The sequence below is a fragment of the Pezoporus wallicus genome, unplaced genomic scaffold (assembly GCF_028554395.1).
Source record: "Pezoporus wallicus isolate ANWC-B61680 ecotype Strahan unplaced genomic scaffold, APGP_CSIRO_Pwel_v1 contig_6598, whole genome shotgun sequence".
Classification (NCBI taxonomy): domain Eukaryota; kingdom Metazoa; phylum Chordata; class Aves; order Psittaciformes; family Psittacidae; genus Pezoporus; species Pezoporus wallicus.
Genome location: NW_026637213.1, coordinates 924,397 through 942,340, shown reverse-complemented (window position 1 = coordinate 942,340; position 17,944 = coordinate 924,397). Strand labels below are relative to the sequence as shown.

At 44.8% G+C, this 17,944-nt stretch overlaps 2 protein-coding genes across 2 annotated transcripts in view; one reads left to right on the top strand and one right to left on the bottom strand.

The window, feature by feature from the left end:
- Nucleotides 1-230: 230 nt before the first annotated feature.
- Nucleotides 231-17,520, bottom strand: B4GALT4 (beta-1,4-galactosyltransferase 4). Its single transcript, XM_057404149.1, has 7 exons — nucleotides 17,427-17,520; nucleotides 12,649-13,131; nucleotides 11,196-11,428; nucleotides 7,381-7,568; nucleotides 4,462-4,584; nucleotides 997-1,101; nucleotides 231-739 (listed from the first exon to the last, which is right to left on the bottom strand). The coding sequence occupies exons 2-7, from the start codon at nucleotides 12,914-12,916 to the stop codon at nucleotides 598-600; spliced, it is 1,059 nt and encodes a 352-aa protein (XP_057260132.1). The 5' UTR covers nucleotides 12,917-13,131; nucleotides 17,427-17,520; the 3' UTR covers nucleotides 231-597.
- Nucleotides 4,580-17,944, top strand: part of TMEM39A (transmembrane protein 39A) — a 48,209-nt gene continuing 34,844 nt past the window's right edge. Inside the window, exon 1 of the mRNA XM_057404146.1 lies at nucleotides 4,580-5,051. The gene's annotated coding sequence lies outside the window, so the exon portion shown is untranslated. The remainder of the gene's footprint in view (nucleotides 5,052-17,944) is intronic.

Genomic DNA, 17,944 nt, shown 5'->3' with positions numbered 1-17,944 from the left:
AGTCTGGCCCAGAGCATTAGAACCAGGGCCAGGAATTTCTCTCCCTCTGACTTAGCCACTGCATCTCCTTCCACATCTCTCCAAAGTAACATGCAACGCACAGCACCAAGACTTGTTTTGACACGGGATACTTCCACCATCCCACACCAGGGTGAGCTCAGCTCATGAAACACAGAAGCCTTTTGCAGTCAATGGAGTGTATTTATTGAGAGATCTCACCCCGACCATTATTCCTTCCCTCACACACAGGCAGTTTTTCCTCAGGCTGGAAAAAAAAGCAGCTTTCCTCAGCAAGTTTGTTATTTGGTGAAGGACTCCTGTGCCTTTACGAAGCCCACAAGAAGTTTAGGAATAGATCCAAGAACAAGTGTTTTTTCCGTGAGACTTGGTTCACATCCTTCCACTGGCCCATCCCAAACAAGGACGGTTCTGTGAATGTCCCAGCAGAACACAAGGATCGGTCCCATGGCTCCAGCCCTCACAAAAGGGAATTCCCAATCAATCAGACTGTGAAGAAAGACTCTCCTGTGTTACTGAAGTCCTCTTTCAAGCAAACAAGATCTGTTGCCATTTTCACATCCTGTGTGTTGCCCATCCTTATGAGACCTTGGGCTGCATGCTGAAGTCCACTGTGATGTTGATGTATAAAGGGTTATGTTCCACTGAGAGCAGTTTATATGAACAGGAGTTCAGTCCATCTGTCTTCCATGTTTTAGATACTTGACTTAGAAGCTTCATCCTGAGAAGAAAGAGGAGAAAATCTTCACTGACATGCACAGGAGAGGTGTTTTGAGCTCTTTTCCCACTACTAGTAAACTTGGAAGCAGAGCTACTGCTGTTCTGTACTGCTGGCAACATAAAATTATGCTTTTTCCTGTCTTCAGTATGGAAAAATCAGACATGAAAATGTCCATTTGGCCTAGAACAAAGCTCTTGGCCCCAGGTGCTTGGCCACATACTAAGAGGATGGAAAGTGGAACCCTGTTCCTGACTCACCTCTCTTCATTCTCCTCATTACCATGGTCTCGCTTGTGGAAGATCATTGTATACCTGGCTACCTCCGCAGGTGGCCTCATCACTCCCATCTTCTGCAGGTGAACCCTGGAAGAAGCAATAGTGCCATGAGCAAGGCCTCACCTAGAAACAAACTCCCAAGGAAAAGAGAAACAACATTTGGAGACTTCATCTCTTGTGGATGCCATGGAATCAAGCACAGAGAACAGCAGGAAACTCATCTACATTTCCTCCAACACCCATCTTGCCAGAGAAATGGGGCTGAGGGTTGTGTTTCTGGAGAACAGACCCAGCAGGGTGACAGATGGCCCTTTCTTTTGGTAGCAGGTAGCTACTACAGTAGGTCATGAAGAGCTTAAAAGCACACACTGAAAACAGAGCACATTTAAAATAGTATAGTCTTGTCTAGTGTGTACTACCCTGTATTAGCCTGGGAGGGCTGTAGCAACATCCCACATGCTTTGCAGCAAGTTCATCTCAACTCCTGCCATAAAACCTTTACACTTGATAGCTCTCCCCTTGAAAAGGGGAGAAAAAACCACCCAAAAAAGATTCATTTTCTTTTTCACTAACTGGCACAGAGCTGCAAAACTTGTATTTGTCTACATGAAGAAAAAGTCCTGAGAATGCTGCCAGAAACCCTGAGTCCCACACATGGATTTAAGTGTTGGACATCAGGAACTCAATTGGAGCTGCTGTTGAGCTTTAACAGATCTTTGGAGCACAGGAGTTTTGCTCTGTCAGCAGAAGGGGTTAACTTCATGACTAGAATTAAGGAATAGCCCAGGTCTTTGCAGTCATGTCAGCAGCTGGGGGAGCAAGAGGAAACCAAGAACTGAAGAATCCTAGAATCAACTTGGTTGGAAAAGACCTTTAAGCTCATCCAGTCCAACCGTTCCCCAGCACTGCCAAGGCCACCACTAACTCATGGCACTGAGGGCCTCGTCTACACAGTGTATGAACACTTGCAGGGACAGTGACTCTAGCACTGCCCAGGGCAGCCTGTTCCAATGCCTGAGCACCCTCTGGGGAAGGAATTGTTCCTCAGCTCCAGTCTAAACCTGCCCTGGTGCAGCTTGAGGCCGTTTCCTCTTGTCCCATCACTTGTTCCTTGGGAGCAGAGATCAACCCCACCTCACTCCATTCTGTCAGGCAGCTGCAGAGCGATAAGGTCCCCCTGAGCCTTCTCTTCTCCAGACTAAACTCCCCAGGCCCCTCAGCCGTTCCCATCACATTTGTGCTCCAGGCCCTGCACCAGCTCCACTGCCCTTCTCTGGCCCCGCTCCAGCACCTCAGTGTCTATCTTGCAGTGAGGAGCCCAGAACTGAACACAAGATTCGAGGTGCAGCCTCACCACTGCCCAGCACAGGGGGACAATCACTGCCCTGGCCCTGCTTGTTATGCTACTGCTGATACAGGCCACAATGATGTTGGCTTCTTGGCTGCTTGGGCACAAGCTGCTCATGTTCAGCTCTGTCATTCAGCACCCCCAGGTCTTTTTCCATGAGCAGCTTTCCAGCCATTCCTCCCCAGGCTGGGAGCGGTGCATGGGGTTGTTGTGGCCGAAGAGCAGAACCTGGACCTTTGCCTTATTGAACCTCATACTATTAGCCACAGCCCATCTATCCATCCTGTAAGAAACTGAGCCCCTGAGAGGTTTCCAATGACTTGATTGTAACAGTAAATTATCAAATAAATACAACAAATTATCTGAAAAATCTCCTTGTGATGCACAGCTTTGGAAAGGGCCCACAGGAGCCCATCACACTCAGAACAGCAGGACCTGAGAGCATTCAGGCCCCAGGTTCTTCAAGATACTGAAGGGGATGGTGCCATCTGCTGCCTTTGCTGGGAAAGGCTGCAGGATCCCTGCACAGCCACCCACCGGGACAGCGGCTCCTCATTCCCTACTAGAAAGCTGAGTGCTTTCTAGTAGCTTGCTTGCTTACACAAGCAAGCATCACATTTGATTCCAAACCCCTTGTAAACATGGTGGAGACCCTCAGTAAATCTTGCTGGTCTGCTGCTCACAGCAACATCTGAAACACCACCACCACCATCACCTTTGTTTGCACCTTAACTGGGACACTTCCTGCAAAGGTGGGGAATAAGATGGTACCAAGCCATCCCCTACCACTATAAAAGCCAGCTCCTAAGAGAAGTTGGTATCTCTAAATAGGAGTAGGGAGAAGAAAAAAAAAACCCAGCTGTGATTAAGAAGTGACAGAAACCCAGGCCTCCAGTAGTCCTTTTACATTTCCTGAGATACAGCTGCCTGATACAGAGGGAAACTTCCATTTGGAAGTTCCTAACTCTTAACACACTTGATTTCACCAGTGTAATCATTGAACATCACCAGAGAGATGAATTTATGTCCCTAAAATGTTTGGTTTAAGCAAATGAAAAGGATAAACACTGAAGAACAATGTAGGCTTAAGCTACAAATGGATGTGCTCTGCCAGCAGAGCTTAGGGGGTTGTTTATTCCTTTTGGGTTTGTGTTCTGTTTGCCCCCTTCCCCTTCCTTCACTAACAGCAAAGCAGGATTAGAGGTTTCCTTCTAGGCAAAGGGCAAAAGATCACCAGAAAAATTAGGTCGAGTCCTTTGTGCCATTCAACTTCTCAAACTGACAGGTTTCTCCTACTTTGAAAGGCCCATTTGCAAAACTGGATTTCACAAGAACAAAAGGCACATGCAGATAGATGCAGTCTTTCTAAAATTCAAGCTATTCACTGTGTTAACTAGAATCAACACCACCCACATACAAACTAAGCTGTGCTTGGAGTAAATCGTGGTAGTCAATGAATGCAAAAAACCCAATCCCACCAAACCAAAGCCCTCCCACACTCTTACAAAGCATTGGAACTGAATACATTTGTGTCTCTTTGGCAAATCACCCTCCAGACTTCAATCTTCCTACTTCTGTTATAACCAATATCCAAGTGACAATGCAAATCCCGTGTAGCTGTGACAACACCAAACCAACCCAACCAAAAAGAACCCCAACCCAAAACCTAACAAACCCTGCACCCAACCAGAAATACTTGTCAGGAAGAGGATGAGGTCTCTGGCAAAGAGGAAACTGTGCACAGAACAGCATCCTGCAGCCCACTGTTTGGAACTGAGAGCTCCTGTCATGTTTTGCCTTTGGGGGCCAGTTGGGAAGTTACATCCATTTCTATTTTTTTAGGCATCATTTCTCTCTAGGTTTTTATTTCACAGAATGGTTTGGGTTGGAAAGAACCTTAAGTTCCAACCCCCTGCCATGGGCAGGGACACCTCACACTAAACCATGGACAGGCTCTGTCCAACCTGCCCTTAAAACACTGCCAGGAATGGAGCATTACCACTTCTCTGGGCAGCCTGTGCCAGTGTGTCACCACTCTCACAGTAAAGAACTTCTGCCTTATATCTAACTTGAATTTTCTTACATGATTGACTTCTTACCTGATTCGAAGGTCATCATCTTCTCCACCCCAGCCCCAGTAGTTGTTAGAGAATCCATTCACCTTGGCAAACTGTTCCCTTGTTAGAGCAGTTACACCTCCAAAATAGCCAGTGTACCGTAACCTAGAAGTACACAAGAGGAGAGAATGAAGAATTAAAAGTCAAATTCTACCAACAACAAAAACCTCACCCTGAAACTCTGAATTGTCTTCTGAAACTCTGGCTTTAGATGTGTCTTTCACAGAGTTGAGGGCGCACAAACCCATGAGGTTGCTCTGGTTGTCTTCCTCTTTTCACAAGAGGATGGTGATTTTCTCTAGGCCTGGAAGATTAAACTCTCCAACTGAGAGAACAATTCCTTCTTCAACAGTTTCTCTCTTCACACAATTCCACTTGCCAGGCAAACAGCACTTCACCTCAAGGACTTACAGGAGTACAAAAGGAACAAAGTCACACACTCACATAGCAGAAGCTCTGCAATAATGACAGAAGCCACTGACCACGTTGGAGCTGAAGCTGAGAAACCTGGAATGAAACCAGATCACAGCACAGGTACACATGCCCTGGGATACTGCAGGAACAACTCCAAGGTAAGGTACAGTGCGAGATGCTAAGTAACCTATTGTAATGGTGCTCAGCTCTAAAAGAGATTCAGTTCTGACTTCTACCTTCTTTGTCCTGGGAACTGCAGCTGCTCTAAAAGATATTTACATACCATGTTTATCTTCTTACACCATTTTGCTACTTGCTGTTTATGATACCCTCCCCTTTCTGGGCCCTTAAGGTGAGCAGTACAACACAGCCCCTACTACACTGCCACTGCCAGGGGTGATGTGCGCATGGCTGCAGGTTGAATTTGGATTGCTAGATGGATGTGAATACAAAGAGGTGAACAAAGTGCCAGGGCCAGAAAATACCCATGATGGCAATTTATATGCCAGGCAAGGAGAGGTGTGATGCTTACTCCTATTTCTAATTTAAACACACACACACGAAACAACAAAGAAACCAAACCAAGACCAAACTCAGAAACCAAACTCAGACCGATTTTGTTGGCTGATTTGTGCTCCTGTCATAGCATCAAAAGAGAACTGCAGAGGTTAAGGGGCCTCTGGATATGAAGCAGTCCAACCCCTCTGCTCAGAGCAGGGTCTCCTACAGCAAGTCACTGAAGACCAGGTCCATTCAGGTTCTGAGCATCTCCAAGGATGGAGACTCCACAACCTCTCTGGGCAGCCTCTTCTAGTATGTGACCACCTTTAAAATTTTAGTATAGAAGCCTTCCTTTCTGAAGCATCTAAACCTGTAGTTTGTGTAACTAAACATAAGGTACTGACTCTCCAAAGCTGCCAAGATTACCACACACTGCATCACCATAGATGATGCACCCACATTCCTGCCCAGGATGTTGTGTGTTAATGCAGAACATGTACAACTTCCACACATCTAAGTGACATCTCTCAGTATGCTCACCTCAACCTAAGCAAAACACTGAGGTCACCCAACTGGGTTTTCAACCCCAGGTCTCAGCTCAGTTCAGGATCTGAATTCCTTCAGATGTACCCAGGAATTCCTTTGGAAATACAGTGCTGTTATGCCCACTTCATGGATGTGAACAGAGGCAGTGACACAGAAAAGAAAGTATGAATCAAACTCAAACCAGCAGTACCCCAATGAATACTGGTGCAGAGTATTCACAACAACATTTTGTCTGTACCCTTTAAAGACAAAGCTTAAACCTTTATACTCTTCAAAGTACTCTTTTAAGTACTCTTTAAAAACGAAGCCTGTAACTACTAACAGTTCCTTTCCAAAAGCAGCAGAAACCTGAGGAAATCTATAGCAAGAGGATCCTGCAGTAAAAGCAAGAATCCATCTGCTTAACTAAGCAGAACACTTGCGGTAAAACTGAGGCACAGAAGGTTAAGTAAAGCACCTCAAGCTTTGTGCCATGTTATCAGCCTGGATTCTACATGCCTGTGCATTACCCAAAGCAGTGTTTCTGTTGCTTTGGTGCACTGACCATTCCATAGCCCTCAGCATTCTGTCTGCAAGGCAGAGTGCTCCAAAAGCCTGTCACAAGCCTAGTTCAGTCATTTAGTGCTCCAGTTTGCACTAAATGACTGAGAAGTGAATGGTATTCTGCATAAGAATTTGCACACCCCACCTCTCTCTCATATATTTAAGAAAGGAAACCCACAAGTGAAGCAGAGCTTTGCTTCAAAGCACACAGAGATCGGCTTCTGAAAAGCCCACCTGGAGTTAATATTGAGATGACATGACATAGGAGGCAAATCTTAAAAGAAACAAGTTCAATGGAAATACTCTGGTCATTAAACTCACCAGACTTGGGAGCCTTTTCTTCTCTGAAGTAGACTGAACCTGACTTTTCACATCACGCTGACATTTAGGGGACCCATTGCAAACCCAGACTGATCCTGTATGAGACACTGCCCAGCCATGTCATTAAATACAACCCTATCCCTGGGCATATTCTCATACTTGAGCTCTCCATATCAGATGTTCCCTCTTCAACAGCAAAAGGCAAGTGGCAAGTTTTTCTATAGCAAGATCACACCCTCAAACCAGAGGACCAGGGAACTGCAAATGTATTTCTAGCATTGACAGGTCTCTGCACAACCTCTGGCATGTTGCTTTCTTCTTGGAACACCGTTTACCTCACCCCAGAAACCAGAAGGATTACAATGATCACCTGTACAGGTAACCATGGAGCTGATTTAAGAGATGCCCATACAGTTCTATTTTGCCAAGGGCACTCCAGAGAGATGAAGTGTTACCACCAGAAACCTGGTGTCAGGAAAAGGGGTAGATACAGCACAGAGCTCCAACAGAAGAGGAACATTAACAGTTACATGGCATTTCCCAACTGGTATTTTTTCCATATTCCTGGTTTCCTACCTGTATCCAGTATTGTTCCTGCCAACTACAAAGTGCTTTGGTCCGGGGCCACACGTGTAAATGTTAAAGTCATTTTCTGGCACCAGATCCACATCATGGAAAATGAAACAGTCCCAGTTAGCTTCTTTTAGGGCCTCTAGGTATCCTACATTCAGCAGCTTAGCACGATTAAATTTGGTGCTGCCAGCCTGTGGAAGAGAAGGGAGAAAACCTCTGAAGAAGGTGTCAAACCTTTAGAACCAGAACTGCTCACAGATATTTGTTCTGATCATATAATTCACAGCTGCATCTTCCAGCCAGTAACCACACACAGAGCTGGCCCATAGCACTGGCTACAGCACCACAGAGGCCAGTGACACAGAGAGCTTCTTCCATCTCTGCTTGTCATGAACAAACAGAGCCAGGGCCAGGAGAGTCTGTGGTTTTCTGGGCACCAGGAATATGCATCCTGGATGACACAATCTCACTACTATTGCTGTTCCCATCCCAGAGTTCTGGATGCATGTAGGTACATACATAGCATAACATACAGGTAACAGTAACAGCTTAGAAATGACAAAGAGGTACCAGTAAACAGCTTAGAAACTGGTGCCCTATACAGTGTGTCAGCAAAGGTTATAGAAGGTGTTTAAAAAAGCCAAACCCAAAGCACATTACTCCCATTCTCATGAGTTTATCCACATCAGAGCACCTGCCACAGATGATTTATGCTTGTTCTGCAGTTCAGAGGACAGCAATGCCTGAAGAATTCACTGTATTTCCTCAGCTCACACAGTAGGTGGCAGACTAGAAAATAAAAAGCAGGTCTCTTCATTTTTAACTCCCATCTAGAACCTCACTGTTATGCTGCACAAGGATTCCCCCTAGCATGGGGCTTCACTTGACTTTTACTAGCCTTGTTGTACAGGCTGGGTAAGTTGGGGCTGTTCAGCCTGGAGAAGCTGTGTGGAGACCTCAGAGCAGCTTCCAGTATCTGAAGGGGGCTACAAGGATGCTGGAGAGGGACTCTTCATTAGGGACTGTAGTGATAGGACAAGGGGTGATGGGTTCAAACTGAAATAGGGGAAGTTCAGGATGGGTATAATGAAGAAGTTCTTATAAGGAAGAAGTTTACTGTAAGGGTGGTAAGGCAATAGAAAAGGTTGCCCAGAAAAGTGGTAAATGATCCATCCCTGGCAGTGTTCAAGGCCAGGTTGCTCAAAGCCTTGGGTGACATGGTCTAGTGGGAGGCACCCCTGCCCATGGCAGGGGGTTGGAACTGGGTGATCCCAATGTTCTTTCCACCCCTAACTATGATTCTATGATTTTCTAGAGCTGGGAACTCAGTGTACTCAAAAGATAAAAAGCAATTTTCAAGAGAAAGGGGTCATTTGCTAGAAGGTGCCTGGACTGGGAGAGGCACAGTGAAAGATGAGATAGAATCTGGCCTCCCCAGGCTGAGAGAAAGTTAACTGGAGGGAAAATAGTTGTATACAAAGCATGGTTTACTGTTCTATAAGGTAATGTTTTGCTCTGAAGCAGCAATTTGCTCACCATCACTAACAGCCATCTGCTCTTTGAACAAAGAGTTATGGGATTTACGGCTCCATACCTGCAATGAGGGAAATGCAGCCCAATGCCCACTCCAAGAAATTAAGAGAGGGATCATCACTTGCTTCCATTCTGAGTCAGGGAAGGAATTTTCCAAGAAAAAATGAGATAAAATTCCCTAAAATATATGAGGTCAAATTTCTGCGTGAGGGGTTTTTGAGTGTTTGGTTGGTTGTTTTAAAGAGTCCTGTATATGAAAGCATCCATCAGAGAATCTTCTCCTGATGATGGAAACAGACTATTGAATGACCAGAACAATTCAGATGACTGGCAAAGAACATGCAGAGAACTTCACTTGTCTTTGTATCAAGAGCAGGTGAAGCGCAGACCATCTGGTCCAGTTGTGTCTCCCCTCCCTTTGCCCACTTCCTGTGCAAAGGCAGCCAAACACCAGCTACAACAACTGTCCAGGAAGGGAGTTTTACATGTTAGACCTCATGCTGAGCAAATAGCAAAGTTTACTCTCATCTTTTATTGAGAAAAGAATTGTCTTCCTTTGTTTCTATGGGAGGAGAACACCAACCACAAGACAAACTTAAGTTGGGCAATAAATTACTCGCCCTTCATGGATTATAAACTCACATTTTTTCCAGCACTCCACTCACCTGTGCACACATTTATGCAAAGCAACGTGATGTTCAAGATGTTACCATTATCTCATAATGAGAGCTGGAGTATGCCCTTCAATTGCTCAGAGAGAGAAATACAGAAGACCCATTTCTTAATCTTCCTCCCAAGTCAACTCTGTGTATTTTAATAGTTAAATCCTGGTTTTAACTATGTCTTTCCTCAAAAGATACTTAAAACAGCTAATGACATCACAAATGGAAAGTGAAAATGGATTTGCCATCAAAGAGCTGTGTCAGACCCACTTTTCAGTTTTGGGTGTTTCTACCTACATGGAAAAGGGAAGCCAAAGCTTCAAATCTTCAAAGTAAAAAACTCTGACAGAACAAGTCCAGACTTGACACTACTGCTCACATCAGACAGAACTTTCATAGTCTTCTACTTCTTTATGCTAATATGCCATCAGCTGTTCTCCACCTCAGAGATTTCAGGAGATAAAGAATCAGGTTGGATGGGGCTTGGATCAACCTGATCTAGTGAAAAGTGTCCCTGCCCATGGCAAAGGGCTGGAACTGGATGAGCTTTAGGGTCCCTTCCAACCCAAACTATTCTATGATTCTCCTAACTTGGTTGACAGCTGGAGTGAGCCATTATACATATGATTACACACTAAGGCTGAAAAAAGCCTCAATTTCTCGACTCTATGGGCCACATGACAACTTTAAACAAGGGAGGACCAGTCTATTCAGACAAAGCATATAACCTGCCATGACTTCTGCTGCTGTTCTCCTGTGCCACTGAGCAGAATTGTAGGCTTTCACCTCGAATGCACTGCCTCATGCTGGCTGACTGACTCTTTGAACAGAAGGGAAGAGAAACTCTATTGATTTATCACCTTTTTCTCATGCTGTCTGCAAAATCTGTTTAGATTCAAGGCAGAACATATAAATAAATGAGAGCAACAGAAAGCAAACAATGAAAGATCAAAAAAAAAGTCAACATATTACATAAGAGAAATCTGTATCTTAGATGAAAATCAACATAGCACAAATCTGCATATGCAAATTTTAGCTGTTGACTCAGCAAACTAGGAAGAATGCAAAGAAATTAATAAAGCTCTCAGGAACCAACTGCTTTCTCATGAGTACTTCTGCCCACAGCCCTTACTGAGCAAGTAAAGCACCTGAAAGCAGTAGCTGTCATGTCTGGTTTGAGCTGGCAGAAGTGAGTACAACACACAGCTTACTAAACATGACAGCCAGCAAGCAGATGGGAGAGTAAAGCTGGATACAAACCGAGGCCTTCGATCCAAACGACTCCAAATGAAAAGACAGAAAACATGTCAGCATAGTTACTACATGTATGCTGCAGGAGAAGTGAGCTGCATTAGTAACAGGAAAGATGCTAACCTTGAATGATAAGTTAGGAATAGTAAGTTACTCAGACTGAGAAATGGACACCAGTTGAAAACACTGTTAATTCTTTCCAGCTTTGCTAACAGCAGCTGAGATCCTGCAGTGGTACCAGCAATGGCCACATGCACCACTGCATCCCTCAGCAGGTGCTGGAAACAGACTTGGAGGACTGGTGTTAGCCAGCAAGCGTCTCCTTGGCCTGCAGAGCATCACCCCCAAGCACCAAACACACCTCAGCCTCACCTGGTGAATAACATAGATGCCATAGTCCAGCTGCTGCCTCTGCAGGAAGGGGTGGAGGTGCTCCAAGAGGTACAGCAGATGTTTCTCTCGGTTGCGGTGTGGGATGATGATGGCCACATGGTGCTGTGCTGCGCACTCTGGAGGGTGGTACCGGCCCTTGGCTACCTGAGGGTTCTCCTTTTGCACTTCTTCTAGTGTGAGAGATGCTTTGAAGGTGAGTTTGCTGGCACCAACTGCAAGAGAAGCACAAGAAGCTTTCCCCAGTTATTTCTGACTGTAGCTAGTCCAGGCATCTAACTCTGTAACAGCATAAGAAACCCAGGATCAAGCCCCAGTTGGTTTCCCTCACTTTCCAAGAGAAAAGTAGCACTACAAGGATATTATGCAGGCAGTGGAGGAGAGAGCATCAAGTGTCTAGTTGCTTAAATTGATTAAAAGTGATGGTAAAAAAATCATAATCAAAAAAAAAATCAAAAGAAGTTCGTATGGCAGGAGAATTGGCTCAAAATGGCTGCCAGGGCAAAGCAGAGGAGGAGGAAGTGGAAAGAGACATAGGACTGTGGCCATGAGAAGCCATCTCTACTTAAAGCATGAACAAAACCATTACAGGCTTAAGGTAAGATAAAACATACCAAGGCTTCGTCTAGCCAGATTTTCATCACTTCTCTTGCACTGAGCTACCATTTCATCCCCTTTGGGCTCAGCAAACCCACTGAAGAGAACAACACAGGTCACTCTGATGGCTAGAGCTGCAGTGCTTTCACTTAAGCAAACACATCTTTGGGGCAGGGAAGGGGGTGTGCAGTGAGACAGCAGCTTTTTTGGACTACAACAGGGAAGAGTGAAGAATCCAGCTTCCCAAACAAATCCCTAATCAGGTCCACAAAAAGAAGAGGAAAGCAGCAGTGACATGATAGTGCAGAGCAGAAGCCTGGTGCTGCCCGCAATACCAAGACCAAAAGAAACAGCTGTTGGGAAGATAAACACTGTAGCCATGAACACCCTGCTTCCTCCTTTCCCTACCCTTTTATTGCTGAGGATGGGAAATGGTATGGTCATGTCATATGGAATATCCCTTGGTCAGTTGAGCTCAGCTATCCTGCTGTGTCCACTCCCAACCTCTTGCCCACCAACAACCTACCAAATACTAGGAGGCCAAGACAGAGACAAGCTTCAACATCATGCAGACATGGTTCAGCAGGAGCCAAGTCACTGGTGCGTTACCAAAGCTGTTTGAGCCACAAATGCAAACCACCACACCATATGGGCTGCTGTCCCAGCCAGACCCAGCACGTAAGTCACTTCCTCACCCAGAAGTGCTTACTGGGACTGGCTGTGTTGTATTTGTTTCACAGGAAAAGTGTGCAACTGTAAAAAGCTAGGAAGAAAACCAATCAGGAATTGTAAAGCAGGTATAACTTGTTAGAAAAGGCAGGAAAGCAGGATCACTTACTGAGGTACGGAGACAGAGCTGGGCACTCATCCTGAAGTGATTTTACTGTAGGAACTTCTGTAACAGATTCCATCTTCTCTTCCTTTTGACTGTCCTTCAGGCTAGTCACCTTCCTGAAATCCTCCACCATGATCTTAGCTTTAGGCATTTCCTGTCTGGAGTCCACATAGTAATTGACTGTGGCCCATAGCACCATCAAACACAAAGTGACAAGCACCAACACTTTGAACTTATAGAAGAGGTGGAAGATATACAAGCTCAAGGCCATAATTCGTCCTGATCCACTAGCTGCCGCCTCTGCTCTGACGCCAAGGCAGCCTGCTAAGCAGCCGCAGGGGGGGATGAAACCAAAGGTCCCAAGAAGGATGTCACAGTAGAGGAGCAAAGCTGGAGGTAAGTAGGGCTGCCACACTTGTTGCAGTTTTGCAATTCATGGAGCCCTGGTGCTGTTTGCTCTTCAAATGTCAGGAAGCAGGACTTAACCTGGACAAAAAACGAGGCAGGAGTTAGTTTCTGCCTCTCTCCACTGCTGTGCCTTAAGGAAAACAGCTTATGACCAAACATGAAAGGAATAGCAAGTATGAACTACTGATCAGATACAAAGACACCGAGCTCAGCCACAAACCAGCTGCATGATTTTAGGCAAATCACCTTCCTGCTTTGTTCTCCACTCCCAACTTCTCTTTCATTTTCCTTCCAGAACAGAAAGTGCAGCTACTACCCCATGTTATGTCTGAGTACAGTGCCTGGCAATACACAGGCTTCAGTGCTTCTGCTCCTACGAAACTTATCAACAGCTGTAAGGTAAGAGATTCTGCTGGTTATGAGTTAGCTCCCCCCACCCAAAATGAAAAACACATGAATTCTCTCCAGAACTCATCTGGTTTCTTCTGAAAGAGAGTATTATTGATGCTCCATCACCCTGCACCATGCAGTGTGCATCCTACAATATCTGACTGGCATCAGAAGCTCTGTATCTGCTGCCTGCCAGTGGCTCTTTGCCCAGTGTTCCCCTCTCACATGCTGCTGCAGGAGGCAAATCTGCTACTGTTCAAGGGAAAGGTTCAGTTTTGCAGTGTTAGGTCTGTGAGGATCCAATCCTTTGCTCTGCTTCCTACAGTCTTTCAAGAGCTCCATTTTCCTCCAGTGCACATTATAAAGTTACCATGCAAATACTTTTGTCTACTAACAGCTCATAGCAGAGAAAGAATGACATTTTAATAGAAGAGAGCTTTGATATAGAGAACACCCAAGAAAACTGCCACGTGTAAGAAGATGAAGGACTGAGGCTAAGTGAAGCATGGCAGTGATTAAAGCCAATGCACACAAAACAGGCTGGATCAAAGAGAAGAAACACCAAAACATGGACAGTTATTTTATAACAGCTTTCAACATATACACGAGATACCCAGACAGAAGGAATACAGTAACTGTACATTCCCACTACTTTAGTCCAGGTGTCTTCTGGAAAAGCCTGTTGATTCACAGGGATGGATGTGGGAGCCAGGCCTAGGACTGACAAGATGAACTAATCAATGTACTGCCCAGACTTCTTGGGGTTCACTGAGAATGGGCAGCTGCTGTTCCTCCTGCAGGCACTACACAGAGGGTATAACCTGCTCTCTCCATCCACATGCAAGGCACAGCACTGCCCTAAGGGAGGGACAGAACAGTTTTCAGTGACTTACCACCAGCAGTGAAGGGTCTCCACATCCACTTTAATCACAAGGAAGAAAGCTTGGTGCCACCTCCCCTAAATCCTTTCCTCCCAGTGCTGCTTTACAGCCTGGTGGTCCTTAGCATCTAATTGTACAGTGACATCACTCCAGTCTTTAGGCTCTGCTCCCAGTTACCATGATCAGTCAAAGATTACCCACAGTCACCTCACAGCGACATCATGCAGAGGGAACTCACCCACAACTCATGGGTGCATTCCATCATGGTCCATAAAGCTACATATGTCCATTTCACTCAAGTATTCCCTGACTGCTTAAGTGATCCTCTTCCACCAACAGTACATCTTCCTTACTCCAGCCTTTCCCCCTCGTCTCTGACACCTGGGATTCCTGTATTCCAGCCTCAGTAGTAAAAACTAGGCAAAAAAAAGGCATTTGGTAGTTTAGCCTTCTCCATGTCCTGCACAATCAAGTCCCTTATATCACTGAGCAATAGGCCCACATTTTATTTTGTCTTCCTTTTGTTACCTGTATATTTAGAGAAGCCCTTCTTGCCATCTTTAAATCATACCTGATATACTGGGGTTAAGAAAAAGATCACTCAGTGAGACATTAAAACGCAAGCAAACCGTAGTTCAATCCAAACTTCAATACTAAACACATCTTGCTACACACAATAACCTCCAACATGCCAGAAATGTCATTCTTCTACTGCACTTCATAACTCAGGGTGAGTAGCTCTCAAACATGGGTGGGAAAACACCTATGGTGCAACTGAATTCTTCTCATAGTTCTCTAACTTGACCCTAGCTCTATCTGACCATTATCACAGGTATCAAGAAACTTTCACAGGAACAGAAAGAGCAACTGTTCTTCTGGAAGAAGTTCTCAGTGAAGCATAACCAAAGCTAGTTTAGAAAGTCACACCTGACTAGAAGGGCACACAGTTAAAAACATCATGGTACCCATTTCTAAAACCAGGAAATGGATTTGAACTAAAAAAAAAAAAAAAACAAAAAAAATAAAATAAAAAAATAAAAAAATAAAAAAATAAAAACAAAAACTCCCCAGTTATCCAGTGAAGAAATGAGAAAGGTCTCCATCTCTATGCAGACACTGCAAACACACTTCCACACATATCCATCAGGGACTGTAGCAGTAGGACAAGGTGTGGTGGGTTCAAACTAAAATAGGGGAAGTTCAGGATGGATATAAGGAAGAAGTCCTTCACTGTGATGGTGGTGAGGCACTGGAACAGGTTGCTCAGAGAAGTGGCAAATGCTCCATCCCTGACAGTGTTCAAGGCCAGGTTGGACAGAGCCTTGGGTGACCCCTGGTCTAGTGTGAGGAATCCCAGCCCATGGCAGGGGGCTGAAACTGGATAATCTTAAGGTCCTTTCCAACCCAAACCATCTATGATTCTATGATCATAGTGAGGCACATAAATACTGCATGATCTGTGTTCCCCAGCATCACATCTATACCATCACCTTGTCTCTGAGCTCTGCAGTTTGCCTGCAAACACAAGGTCTGTAGCCTGCTGGGTTTTTTGAAGCATATGCCAATCCCTGCTTGCTTGCTCCGAAGTTCCTAACACTGTTCAGAACAGGCTACCTGCAGGAACTGATCAGACATGCAGTGCTCCGATTCCTTCATGAACAGGGTGTTCAGCTCTGATCCTTGAGCCTGTTTGCATGAACATAAAGCCTTAACTTGCCCCAAAATAGTCAGCAAGGCTCCAGCATGGACAAGCATCTTTCAAAGCAAAGCAGGAACATTAGAACCCCATCCATTTTCATTCAGAAATACACATACACTGGAGTATGACATGCTGCTCAAGCACAGAGCAAGTGAGTAACATACATACAAGCTGCGTCCCCACATAAGGGCCTGCAGGGTCAAGGCAGCCATTTGTTTAGCAGCCTGACTGAAGCTACTGGCAGAGATACACAGAAATTGTAGCCTGAAGGTTGTTCCTTCTGATCTAAGCCAAATTCATAGGTAGACAAAGACACTATCAGCAGGAAGATCGATTACTGGTAGCCCTGAGCCAGATGGTAGTGAAGGAAAGTAACCTCATGAACAGGATTTGGTATGGAACTGGAGTAGGTAAAAAGTCATTATTTTCCAAACACTTACTTCCCCCTGATATGTCTTTAGATATAAATTGATGACTATGCTAAAGCCTAGATTCACATGATCACTTATGGAGAAAAGTTACTTGTAACAGTATAAATAATCAGTGAGAACACACTGCCTACATGTTACTTTTCATGTCCTTTCATTTAAATCAATTCAGCCTCAGGAAAGCTCCAGAGAGATCCTGTCATTTGCTGCATGGAAACTTAACTTTGAACTTACACAAACTATCTTCTGACTCTACCTGTTCCATACTGCCCAGTAAGGACAGGTTTCTTATGTAGGATTTTCAGAAACCCTTCAACTTCTTTCAGCTCACAGAGTAATTCCACAGACAGAAGAACAGGTTCAGCAGCACGAAGGATTCATTTCAACCTAACTTTTTAAACTTTCCTAAGTTCAAGCAGGAAATGAAGCATGAAAGAGTTTCTTGGCACTGCCTTTATCAGATCTGTATTATTAGTTAGCATTTTATCTCTGCAGACTATTAGTTAGTATTTCATCTAGACCAAAATCAAAGCAGCAATGGGTTAGCTCTGCTGTAACTTTTCATGCTGCTCCAAATCTTCTTCATTAAATCCCCCAAGAAAGAATTGAGTTCTTTATAACTGACAAGGCAGAAAGCATCAAAGGTACAGCATCAGCTTATCAGCTTTTCTATGCAAGAGAGTTCAAGCTCTCAAGTTTCACATAAGGCAAAACTTGCTCCTTTCACAGGCATTTCCTTCTTTTCAGTAGATTAGATTTGTAGTAGAGCATGAAGCTAATAGTTTTTAACACCTCTTTTATATAATACTTATAATCCTATTACCTCTTTCTATTAAAAATGCCACTAAATGCACTGAGAAATGGTGAATTCATGGGCTAAGCAGAACAAAAAGAAGCAACCCAACCCTCAGACAAATACCCTTTCCACTTCTCAAGATTTCAAGCCAAATAAAGCAAGCACATTAAACCACTTACTGCTGCTGCCACATTCCTCCCTCCTGCAGAGCAGTCAATCCAAGTAGTATGGAGAGCGCTATGCGAGTGCAGACACACTTCATGCAGGAAACCCCACACCATAAAGAGATTTCTGTTACCTCTCACATGCTGCAGGAAAGAGTCAGCACAAAACTGGCAAGATGACAAATAAAAAGAGCCAATACATCCTGCTTTTCTCCAGCTCCAAGAGGAGGGGGGCATGTGGGACGGCGCAGGTCCCAGCAGCCCAGCATGGCAGCCAGCTCACTCCTTTCCCCCTAGCACAGAAAGGCCAGAGTGAGCGCACTACGATGCATCTGGACTGCACTGTGCCAGAAGCAGGGCTGCACACAAAGAGTCACTATAACAAACCACAGGCCAAAAGCCTTTGCTCCTAGAAGGAACAATCTGTATTGCAACAATTTGTATTTCAGCCCTTTTGCTATCTGTTCTTAATGTTAAGAGACGCCCTTCTTACACACATCAAGCTGCCCACCCTCTTGTCCATACTTGTGAAG

What these genes read in the sequence shown, in the direction of transcription:
- B4GALT4 (XM_057404149.1), bottom strand. Translation starts at nt 12,916, where the DNA reads ATGGCCTTGAGCTTGTATATCTTCCACCTCTTCTATAAGTTCAAAGTG. An exon ending in GATGATGACCTTCGAATCAG is followed by an intron (nt 1,102 to 4,461) that starts GTAAGAAGTCAA and finishes TGCTTCTTCCAG; the next exon opens with GGTTCACCTGCAGAAGATGG. An exon ending in AATGAGGAGAATGAAGAGAG is followed by an intron (nt 740 to 996) that starts GTGAGTCAGGAA and finishes CTTTCTTCTCAG; the next exon opens with GATGAAGCTTCTAAGTCAAG.